Source organism: Engystomops pustulosus, chromosome 4 (genome assembly GCF_040894005.1).
Source record: "Engystomops pustulosus chromosome 4, aEngPut4.maternal, whole genome shotgun sequence".
NCBI classification, from domain to species: Eukaryota; Metazoa; Chordata; class Amphibia; order Anura; family Leptodactylidae; genus Engystomops; species Engystomops pustulosus.
Window position 1 is genome coordinate 16,086,078 of NC_092414.1, and position 12,670 is coordinate 16,098,747.

At 43.2% G+C, this 12,670-nt stretch overlaps 1 protein-coding gene across 2 annotated transcripts in view; it reads right to left on the reverse strand.

Annotated features, from left to right (window-relative positions):
• Positions 1-658: 658 nt before the first annotated feature.
• Positions 659-12,670, reverse strand: part of ATXN10 (ataxin 10) — a 112,739-nt gene continuing 100,727 nt past the window's right edge. For both annotated transcript variants that reach the window (XM_072145308.1, XM_072145307.1), the window contains one exon: positions 659-2,068. In XM_072145308.1, the coding sequence (XP_072001409.1) occupies positions 1,887-2,068 (182 nt within the window). In that variant the 3' untranslated portion in view covers positions 659-1,886. The remainder of the gene's footprint in view (positions 2,069-12,670) is intronic.

Sequence of the window (12,670 nt, forward strand, 5' to 3'; positions counted from 1 at the left end):
CTCTTTAGGCAGATCTGTCACGCAATTTAGTAAATAATAAAGTCAATGTCTTGTAACTGACTCACGCTTGTGGATCACGCTGTTCCGATCATGGAATCGTTCGTTATCGGCGTCCAATTCCGCATGCGTACTTGTTCAGCCGGTTTACGACTCCCATTTTAGGACTCGGTTCAGAAGACTACACCAGCACACTTCATCTAAAATTACTAATTTGAGCCTTGAGATGGAGATTCAAGTCCAGCCACGCAAACAAGTGTGGTCTTCAGAATGGAGTCCTAACACAGGGATCGTAAGTCGGCTGAACAAGTATGGCCAATGATTAAGGTTATGGTCCCGTAATGAGAACAGTATTAAAATGATAATTATTCAGTTGTTACCTACAGCTTCAATGGGAGAATGTAATATTTATAGATGGTACTAGTAAGAATTTTCTTCCTTTTCCTTTAGATGAGCAGTATCAAAGACATCTGATGGCCATTCCTTTGCTCATACTTGTATGGATGTTGATGATTGTGGTGGTCACAACCACGTACTACAAGCTCTACTAGGCACGATCCACCAGATATTTCATCATGCCGAAATTTTGAAGAAAATCGGCTTCAATTGTAAAGCAATAGTCTAGACATCTTGTTGGAATGATATGATGAAGACAAACACATTGCAAAACATTTTTATTCACGCGTATATAATATTTTAGCTTTAGAATTGAATAATTTATGAAGCTTTATGAAGTATTTTATTTTTTGATCCATACATCCAAATTTCAGGTAAGAATTCACATCCAGGATCTCTGACAAATTTGCTATGGAATCGGAGAAGACTCGGATACCATAACAACTTTCTTTTTATCACTCAACAATTAAGGTCTACTGAGGGCATTTTGTTTTGTATTTAGTAAAACGGGACAGACCAAGCGCTTGGTCATGGATTTCAACTTCAGACCAGCTGGGACATTTCTATCTTCTTTATTGTCAACTTTGGCATAACCCTAAGGCAAGAAGGCAATTTCAGACTATCTGTATGTGATGTAGCACCACCAATGGTCACCTCAAGGAATGATGGGCAGTGAACACATGTATGTGATGTAGCACCACCAATGGTCACCTCAAGGAATGATGGGCAGTGAACACATGTATGTGATGTAGAACCACCAATGGTCACCTCAAGGAACGATGTTCAGCGAACACATGTATGTGATGTAGGACCACCAATGGTCACCTCAAGGAAGTCTACAGCAAATACATGTATGTGATGTAGAACCACCAATGGTCACCTCAAGGAATAGTCTACAGCAAATACATGTATGTGATGTAGGACCACCAATGGTCACCTCAAGCAATGATGTGCAGCGAACACATGTATGTGATGTAGAACCACCAATGGTCACCTCAAGGAATAGTCTACAGCAAATACATGTATGTGATGTAGGACCACCAATGGTCACCTCAAGCAATGATGTGCAGACAACACATGTATGTGATGTAGGACCACCAATGGTCACCTCAAGGAATAGTCTACAGCAAATACATGTATGTGATGTAGGACCACCAATGGTCACCTCAAGCAATGATGTGCAGACAACACATGTATGTGATGTAGGACCACCAATGGTCACCTCAAGGAATAGTCTACAGCAAATACATGTATGTGATGTAGGACCACCAATGGTCACCTCAAGCAATGATGTGCAGACAACACATGTATGTGATGTAGGACCACCAATGGTCACCTCAAGCAACGATGTGCAGCGAACACATGTATGTGATGTAGGACCACCAATGGTCACCTCAAGGAACGATATGCAGTGAACACATGTATGTGATGTTGCACCACCAATGGTCACCTCAAGGAATGATGTTCCACATGTTCAAAAAAAAACCTTCAATTCACTTCTTCTTGACAGATTTAAGAAGCAGTTTGCCATCCCGTTCCTCCACACGCAACCCCATATTTTCTAGTAGAGATGTGTCGGCCAAACCTTGGCGCTCCATACTAGCGATCAGCTCCTGGTTCTTCTCATTGTTTTCGGTAAGATTTCTAATGGCATATACAGCCCACTGGTTGAGAACTGAGATTCGGGAAAGTTAAGGTCCATACATGTATGAGAACCAACACAAACCAATACTGTATGCAATTATGTAGACAACATGCGAGCAGCAAAGAGATGTCTAAACTAGGACACCGTTTGTTATTGGGGAAAAACCCCTGTATAGCTTATTTCAAGCCACAGCAAAAATTTGAATGTACTCTTCCATCCAAAGTCTAGTATATTAATTGTACCTGTGCACCACAACCCAATTGTTTTGAAGGCAAGTGACCAACATATACCTACCATTAGAAGTCACATTACATCTCAATGGAGAACATACTAGCCTTCACAGTGTGGTCACATATCTTGATTTACAGGTGAAACCCTTTATGGCACATATCTATGGTTTATAGGAGTCTAACTCCTATCATAAATCATTGCCCCTGACTGATCACACCAAGTCGGATAACTCCAAAATTTTCTGACCTGGATCCCAAAATTGTTCCATTGCGAGGCTCACAGTGGTTTTTTAATTGTAACGTACCCCATGTTGCCTCTGCAGCATTGGGCTACGAGGGGATGACAACTGTCCCAGATGCGGTGTGGAGAAAGGCCATTTGATGCACATAATGGGGCAGATTTACTTACCCAGTCCATTCGCGATCCAGCGGTGCGTTCTCTGCGCTGGATTCGGGTCCCCGGGATTCACTAAGGCAGTTCCTCCGATGTCCACCAGGTGGCGCTGCTGTGCTTAAGTTCCCCGGAATGCACTGATCTTCACCAAGCCAGACCAAGTGAAGGTAAGCGCGAGTCCCGCGACCCTTTTTTTTTTTTTTAAATGCAGTGGTTTTTCCGAATCCGTCGGGTTTTTCTTTCTCCCCCCCGATTTCCATCGCGTGCATGCCAGCGCCAATGCGCCACAATCTGATCGCGTGCGCCAAAATCCCGGGGCAATACAGGGAAAATCGCCGCTAACTGGAAATATTCGGGTAACACGTCGGGAAAACGCGAATCGGGCCCTTAGTAAATGACCCCCATTGTTGGAACCATCTTCGAAGAGAAAAGTTTTAGGTCTGGGGAGTTCCGAACCACCACCCCTTATAATAAGCAATCAACTTGTTGTACACATTGATTAGTAATGATAATTTGTAGTGCTGTAGAACTCACTCTATTTATACGATCATTCTCCGACCTTATGGATATTAAAGGTGGGTTCCAGCCCCCATTAACTGTTCCATATTCACATGAGCACTTCCCTTCTCTCTTCTAGTTTTAGATCTAATACCCAAGATAAATACCACTGTCCCCCTGACCTCTGTTTGTTTACTAGGTCTACTGGTCGAGGTGGACTTGGTGGCAAGATGTCAACCTGGGAATAGCGGTGATCGGGCTGTAAAAAACAAAACAAAACGGAAAGCTATCCCGAAAATTGAGAGAATATGGAGTCCATGCTTAGATGACACGGATCTACCCCATATCCATAAACTCACTAAATGTGCTTTCTTGTAACACATCCCACTCGTAAAGGGTTATGTACTCTATGTACTTATGGGATGTATACATTTTTAGCAAGGTTATGTTATGAAGTGGGTAGCACTTCTGCCTTGCAGCACTGGGGTCCTGGGTTCGAATCCCACCCAGGTCAACATCTGCAAAGAGTTTGTATGTTCTCTCCGTGTTTGCATGGGTTTCCTCTGGGTACTCCGGTTTCCTCCCACACTCCAAAACATACTGTTAAGTTGTTTAGATTGTGAGCCCCATGAGGACAGGGACCAATTTGAAATGCTTTGTGCAGCGCTGCGTAATCTGTGTGCGCTATATAAATAAAGAATTATTATTATAAAATAAAGAATTATTATTATTAATAGTGTAGGTTGGATTAGGGATTTATGTGTGGAGTGTTTGTAACAAAATTGAAAATCTGTTTAATAAAAAATTAAATCTGGATTTTAAAAAAAAGAAAATTTAAGGGATCAAATTCTGAAGATAGGAAATGCCCTTCAAAGTCACACAAGAGTGATGTCACCCGATTCTCTTGTCTCCATCAAGGCAGGTCATTTTTTTAAGCCTATAGTAGTTTCGTGGGGCCTACAATACAGTAAAGGTTTTTTTTTTTTTTGAATTAACATTGATGGTCTACTCTCCGGATCGGCTCCGCAGCCGATTGTAGCAGAAGGCCTAGGGTCAGTCCCCCATAATGAGACATAGGGGGTCGAATCGCTTTTTTTTGTCGGGTTTCCTGAATTTTTCCGTTTTGTGCCGAATTGCCCCGGGTTTTTGGCGCACACAATCAGATTGTAGCACTTCGGAAAAATTGCGGTATTTAAAAAAAAACAAAAAAAAAAAACACGCACTTACCTGCACCAAATAATAGAAGGTGAACTCCGGTGGACCTCGGCGCAGCAGCGACACCTAGTGTATATCGGCACACGGACCTTCATGAATCCCGGCCGGACCCGAATCAGCGTCGGAGAACCCACCGCTGGATCGCGACTGGACCGGGTAATTAAATCTATCCCATAGATTCACAAAAGGTCATCAATGTTAAAAACTGTAAACTTGGCCACTTTTTTTTTTAGGGTCAGATGATGGTGAACCCCAGAAGACGATTCACACGGTGGAGAGCCGTTACTAGATGTTGCCTACTTTTGTTCCGCAATCTGTCATAAGCTTTAATGGAAAATAAAGTTTAAGGGTCGAATTCCAAAATTGATTTCCATTAACTATGAATGGGGAAAAAGTCCTTAGGAAAAAAAAAATACTAAAATTAAATTTCCATCAGGTTAAAAAAAAAAAAATCTTGAAATAAATATACACAGCCTAAGGGGTAAAAAAAAAAAAAAAAAGCAATAAGGTATAATTAAAATTTCAACCATTTTTTCCTTTCGAATGTGAACAAACAGCGACATGTTGAAACAATGCATGGCGGGTTGAGCATGGGCCGTTGCTAGCAAAGTGCAGTGTTATGGTTGCAGCAAGGAGTCGAGAATTGTTAAAGGATTAAATGTTTATAAAATGAAAAAAAAAAAACGTTGTCTGAACCCTCGGCTCATTGAGCTTTCAGAGACTTGACAGCTCATCTGACTCATCCCATACCTCCACACGGGACAGATAAATCCCAGGAGGCTGCTAAAAACAATCTTTGGATTTGTTATCAATAAAACGATTATTGGTGGAGGGAGGTTTACATAATTTGGTAAATAAAAAAAAAAAAAATTAAAATAAAATTCCCAAGGACTAATGGTTTCGGAGAGATTTACAAAAAATACAATTACGCATCATCGAGAAACAATAATTGCACTATTTACAGGCAGTCCCCGGGATACGTACAAGATAGGGTCCAGAGGTTTGTTCTTAAGTTGAATTTGTATGTAAGTCAAAACTGTATATTTTGTAATTGTAGATCCAGACAAAAAAAAAAAATAAAAAATTTGGCCCCATTGACAATTGGAGTTTAAACATTTTTTGCTGTAATGGGACCAAGGATTATCAATAAAGCTTCATTACAGACACCTAACAGCTGATCATTGCAGCCTGGGACTAAATTAACACCAGAGGTCAGAGGGGTCTGTCTGTAACTATAGGTTGTCTGTAAGTCGGGTGTCCTTAAGTAGGGGACCACCTGTACTTTAAATTTCTCCGGCTGTACATGTACTTTATCAAAGGTGAACTGATCCAAGTGGAACAATGACCACTCAGGAAATGAACAATGGGACACCAGTGCATAGCACCAGGGGCATCGGAAAGAGGCTAGTCACAGAAAGGCCAAGGTCAGGCCAACTAGAGATCAGGAAGAGTCAACGTAGAGCCACAGGTCAAGGACAGCTAAAGCCAGGGTCATCATCAGGAATAAGAATCACCGGGCAGAGTCAAAGGTGGAATCAAAAAACACAGAAATCTGACAGCAGCAGAAGGAAACACCTCTGCAAGGGTCTAGTGATCATGGGATATATAATGCTGAGGAACCTTTCTGAAAAGGGTTCGTGTCTGTGGGTGGTGCCTTTTAATACCAAAGTCTTTAAAGGACATAGTGTCCCCCCACGTCTGTCAGGGTCTGCTCATCTTTAAGCTTTGTATGCCCTTGTTTTAAAGGAAAAAAAAAAGGTCTTTTGAATTTATGCAAATGAGCATGAGGGGCTCCAGGTTCCATTAACACCTATGGAGCCCGGAGCCTAAAGGCTCATTTGCATAATTTTAAAAACCTTTTTTGTAAAAAGCAGGACATAAGTAGTTAAAAGAAGAGCATATGCTGCCAGAGGGGGCACACACCAGTAGGTCAGTGTGCTTGGTTTACAATCCTTCATCCAGGTGGTAGATGTCCTTTAAGTTATGGGCGCTTTGAATGACCATGATTTGTGCAGGTATCATAGCTCAGCTGTATAAAAATGAATGGAGCTTAGTTGCAATACCACACACATGGTCAGGTTTGGCGCTGTTTTTGGAATTTTTTCAACCTTAGGAGAACCCATTTAAGTCTACTGTTTGGATAATTTATGACCCTTAGTATTTCTTAGCTTGTGCATACCTCCAAGTGGAAACACCCACTTGGCAATTTACTCATTCATTTACAGTTGTAATATCAGGAGGAATGCAATTGTTTTATGATCTTGCCCTAAAATAGAGCCAAAAAGTTGTTTTAAAAAAAAAGGAATGTCCTATGTGAACAAGTGGTGGCACCTTTTGGCAATCATTGGGGGTCATTTACTAAGGGCCCGATTCGCGTTTTCCCCGACGTGTTACCCGAATATTTCCGATTTGCGCCGATTTTCCCTGTATTGCCACGGGATTTTGGCACACGCGATCGGATTGTGGCGCATCGGTGCAGGCATGCACGCGATGGAAATCGGGGGGAGGAGGGGGGGGAGGGTGTGTCGTGGCCGAATGAAAACCCGACGGATTCGGAAAAAGCACCGCATTAATAAAAAAAAAAAAAGTGTCGCGGAGCTTGCACTTACCTTCACTAGGAATAGGCCGGTGAACTTGAGTGCATTCCGGGGAACTTCAGCGCAGCAGCGCCACCTGGTGGACGTCGGAGGAACTGCCTTAATGAATCCCGGGCAGACCCGAATCCACCAAAGACAACGCGCCGCTGGATCGCGAATGGACCGGGTAAGTAAATCTGCCCCAATGTCTGCATGATCTATGAAATGGGCTAGCCTTGTACTCTCTCGTTGCTATCCTCGTCCACTCTACTATTTTAGGACTTGGCCAGGTTACTTCTATCACACTGGTTCAGGACAACACGATCCATTTGGTTTCTAGTCTTCTATAGTGTCCGGTTCAATATTCCTATTCTTCATTTTGGAACCACCAGATTTGTCCATATGTTGCCCGTTAATAGAAACTATTTCGGAAGCTCAGAATTCCAAGTAGGGAATCTATATCTTCAAGCAAGCATGAAAAATGGATAATCCCATAGACTCTGCTATTTGGTTTGGCCTCAAGTCATATTTATTAATTATCTGGAAGGTTCAGGTCTCCTAGATATTGCTAATGCCATATTATTTAAAGGGAACCTACCACCACGATTCTACCTATAAAGGTAGATCGGGTGGTAGGTGGATGTAAGGGACGTGAGGATAGCCCTTTTTAGAGCTAATCCTCACGTCCCCGCTAACTTTTAATAAACTTTATTCCCCTAATATGTATATTTACTTATGCGGCTACTGGGGCGTGGAGTAGCCGGGCTCGAGGCTACACGGCGCAGCTACTCCACGCCCCAGTAGCCACGTTACTCCTCCTACCCTGTGTGTTCGGCGCGCAGCTACGACATGCTGGTGTTCTGCGCATGCGCAGAACTCCGGCTTGTCGGATGCTGCGCGCCGCACACACAGTGTAGGAGGAGTAACGTGGCTACTGGGGCGTGGAGTAGCTGCGCCGTGTAGCCTCGAGCCCGGCTACTCCACGCCCCAGTAGCCGCATTACGTACAAGATCGGTTCTGTAGGTTTGTTCTTAAATTGAATTTGTATGCAAGTCAGAACTGTATATTTTATCATTGTAATCCCAGTCAAAATATTTTTGGTTTCTTTGACAATTGGATTTTAAAAATGTTGGGTTGTCATAAGAACCAGGATTAACAATAAAGCTTCATTACAGACACCTGTGATAACTGTTACAGCTAATCACTGTAGCCCAAGGCTAAAGTACAGTAATTACCAATATCCTGAGGTCCGCTTGTAACTAGGGGTCGTAGGTAAGTTGGGTGTTTAGTAGGGGACTGCCTGTACTTCAAAGGGAAAGCCATGAAAAAGTAGGGATGTGCGAGAGATACGGGTGCTAAAATTTTGGACTACCAAATCATAGATCCACCATATTGTAGAGGGGCAGTACCAAGGTCGTTTGCAGGATGCTGGAAGCATATGGAATACCAATTTTTAGAGATATCTATAGATGATTATAAAGATTTCAGAGATAACCGCAGTAGGGTAGTTAATAGTCCCTTTGGATGAGTTGCAACAGATGCTGGAGCCCAAAAAAATTGGTAGAAGAGTCCTGCTGTACACAATTTCAGTTGCCCCTAGACACGACCCTGTAACTTCTGACTTAGAAATCCAAGATAGCGGCATGACCCTGTGTGAGATCGTGCAGATGAGATTTCGGCCTCTCTCTGCTGCGAGCCTGTAGCCCCGCCCCCTGCACGGAGCTCAGAGACTCTTAGTGATTACTTCCTGCCAGGAGATTGTGAGCGGAGAGAGGAGGTGCAAACTACAAAGAAATAAGAGGATGACCCAAGGTCTAAAATTTACGTAAAATTTTCCAATACTGTATTGTAACAGTCCCATAATCCGTCTCTAAGGTCAAATCTCCAAATAAAGCTTCCATTCAGGCAACATGGGGGCAAGTATGAAGGTGGTGGTCCGGTAAGCGCAAGGCTTTCCCTTTAATTTTCCCTTTGCCCAGATCTGCAACCTAAATTTGATCTACATATTGGAAAAACAAAGACCTAAAAATACAGCCTGAACATTTTCCTCTCCCTCTAATTATTTTGTCTATTTATTTTGTTATTGTTGGAATAAAGCTTCTTCTTAAAAAAAAAATGAATATTTTCCCCGCTCCGTGTCTCCTGTTATTGTGTGGTATACGGACTCCCAAGGTTTCCTATAAAATGGTACATTGTGTGATCCGTCCCATGCATCGGCTGTATCATGTGGTTATAATGTCTTGTTTTTATAGCTTCCTGTAATAGACACTTAAAGGGCCAGCGACCAAAAAAAAACACCAAAAACACTACTACTATACAGAAGTATTAATAACTACTGGTACAACCGGACGGCCGGCCAAATACACCCCCTACACACACACACAACGTTCCGAACTTGCTCTTCAATTTTAGTTTTTGTAGTAATTTTTTTTTTATCAGAGGGGTTGTCTTATGTCAAACCCTAAACCTATGAATTATTACAGAATCATAGAGAGGGGGGGGGGGGTCCCTATTAACCACCTCTTTAAACCTACGCCGATAGCCAACGTAAGCAGAGGGAGAGGACTTCTCCAGCCCATGAATTGGATGAGCTGCCATCCAAAATGTAATGTCATACCACGAGTGGTGAACCTCTACATATCCAAACCTTCTTCACTCCAACATAATCTATTTGGGGAGTGGGAGGCTCCCATATACTTAAAAGGAAATCGACCATTAAAAAAATCAAGAACGAAACACCAAGGACGCTCACGCATAAAACGAGGCACCGTGGTTGTGATAATTTGCTAAGATTTGTTATCCGTGGCCTCCTTCCTTCTAAAATCAACTTTTTAAATTATGCTAATGAGTCAGAAGGGCTCAGGGGAGGGGGCGTTCCCAGAGTCCCTCTGTATTGTAGCTTCACATGCTGTTATACTGTGAAGGAGCATGTATTGTCATCCCTGTGCCCAGTGGCGTAACTAGAAGCTGATGGGCCCCAGTGCAAAGTCTGTGCCAGGCCCCCGACTATAATGTATTGTTTATACTAATAGTCTTCTCATATGGGAAAGTGACATCATAAGGGCCCCCTACTCCTCTTGGGCCCTGTTGCGACCGCACCCTCTGCACCCCCTCAATTTACGGCCCTGCCTGTGCCTGCTGTAATCTCTCAAAGTGGTAGAGGGAAGCGCTCCTGTACAGTTACTTTTAAAAAGGAAGGAGGCCATGGATAACAAAGATAAAAAGATTATCACAGTCACAGTGCCTGGATCTATAAGTAAGTGCCCCAGGTTTAACAGGCTTGATTTTGATGGTAGATTAAGTTTAAGGTTTAATTTAGGCCAAGGTCAAGACAACCAGAGATCAGACAGAGTCAAAGGACAGCCACAGGTCAGGGCTGGCAGCCATGGTTCAGAGTCGAAGACAAAGACAACCATGAATCAGAATAACCTTTTTAGTGAAAATGAGGTCCCTGGTTCCCTTTAAAGAGAGATTACAGAAGCCCATTATAGCTGCATTGCAAATATGCCTTTCTGCCTTCTCTAAGCATTTGAATTACAATATAATTGTGTGTTGTAACTTACCTTGCACCCTGACAGAATCCTCTGTGTAGTCTCAGGGGTTGGGCTTTGGTTTGGATGCATTTTAAAAAAAACAAAACAAAAAAACACATGTGACTTGTCTGTGCTGCTCACTCCTCAGCTCTCAGCCCCCACCTTTGTGCTCCTGTACAGCTCCTCCCTCGCTCAATGATGTCAGCTCAAGAGGCTGTGAGCTCTGTGAAGGAGGATGGAGGTGTACAGATGCACAATGGTGGGGTCTGAGAGCTGAGGAGTGAGCAGCACAGAGAAGTCACATGTTTTTTGAAATGCATCCAAACCAAAGCCCAACCCCTAGGACTACATAGAGGATTCTGCCAGGACGAAAGGCAAGTTATAACGCACACTTATATTGTAATGCATATGCTTAGAGAAGGCACTGCAGGTGTAATGGGCTTCTGAAACCTGTCTTTAGTGAAAATGAGGTCCCTGGTGACAGGTTCCCTTTAAGTAATGCTGTTAAGTGTGAAGATTCAACAAATTTTGCTAACTTTGCTAACCTGAGAAAAAAAAAAAAATCAGCATCAAAGATCCATCAATCTAAAAGGACCCATCACATGAGCAGATCATGTTAGGTTATATCTTAAATATCTGAGGGTCCAAAACCCAGCTCCTACAAGATTGGTATGTAGTGGTGAAGCCCAAATCGCTCCCAACAGGATCACATTGAAAAAAAATGTATACTTGCCTTCCCATTGCAGATACTGAAGTTGATGTAGCGCACCCTAGCTTCACTGGGCAAGCGCCTTAGGAACGGTGCACTTACCTAGATGCGAGTCCAATGAGACACATTTTCAGATCCTGTGCCATCACCTCTTCTCAAGTTGTGGCTCGGTTATTCTCCCGGCTGCACTTGCCGCAACGCAAGAGGCGACGCCGACACAGGATCTGAAGATGTGAGTCCCATGTGCCTCATCAGACTCACATCTAGGCAGTATAAATGTTTTTGGTTTTCATTCAAGCCACCCAAACCAAATACAGTCCGTCCCCGAGTTACGTACAAGATAGGTTCTGTAGGTTTGTTCTTAAGTTGAATTTGTATGCAAGTCGGAACTGTATATTTTATAGTTGTAACCCCCAGCCAGAATTTTTTTGGGCTTTGTGACAATTGGGATTTAAAATATTGGATTGTCATAAGAATCAGGATTAACAATAAAACTTAATTGCAGACACCTGTGATAACTGTTCGTAACTATGGGTCGTCTGTAAGTCGGGTGTTCTTAAAGAGGACCTGTCACCTAAATTTTCGGCACTAGGAGATGTTACTAAAGTAAACAGCTCTTAGTGCTTGATCAAACGCCGCAGTGTTAAGAGTGATAGCTTTACCGGAGGTTTCCGGTAACGCTATCAAACACTGCAGCGGGGTACAATGTAATCATTGGACAGCTTGCAAAGCTGTCCGATGTATTCATGAGGGGGCGGTCCGAGGCGCTGCCTCTACCCCGGACCGCCCCGCTCGCTCCACAGGCCGGGAATGACTGCCACGCGCTTGGCAGCAGTCACCGCCCCTAGCCACGCCCCCCCATGAATACGTCGGACAGCTTTGCGAGCTGTCCGACAATTACATTGTACCCCGCCGCAGTGTTTGATAGCGTTACCGGAGGTTTCCGGTAACGCTATCACTCTTAACACTGCGGCGTTTGATCAAGCACTAGGAGCTGCGCACTTTAGTAAGCAGCTCCTAGTGCCGAAAATTTAGGTGACAGGTCCTCTTTAAGTAGGGGACCGCCTGTATACAAATTGATTTGGGACCCTAAACCACAGGTCCATAAAGACCTGTAGTTGTTTTAGGATTCCAAACTGACCTTGTCAGGTCCTTTTTTAATGGAGGTGTCAGAAAATGCATCCAAGATACCGGTCATGACTACAGTAGTGTGAACAGACTTGTAAAACGGAATGCTTCCAACGAAATAGATTCAGCCGGAGGGGATCGTGGGATGACGTAACCTCAAAACACAGAACTCCGTCATCGCGCAGGTAAACCCCAACCTTAAATTTAATAGAGCGTTACAATGTTTCTCTTAACATTCTAATAAACATCATCATCCCTGGTAACGTAAATATTTGGGAATCACCCGTTTTGTTTTTTTTCCCCCGGAATGTTCTGCACACGGTTATCCGGTAATACGCCTATTGTACGA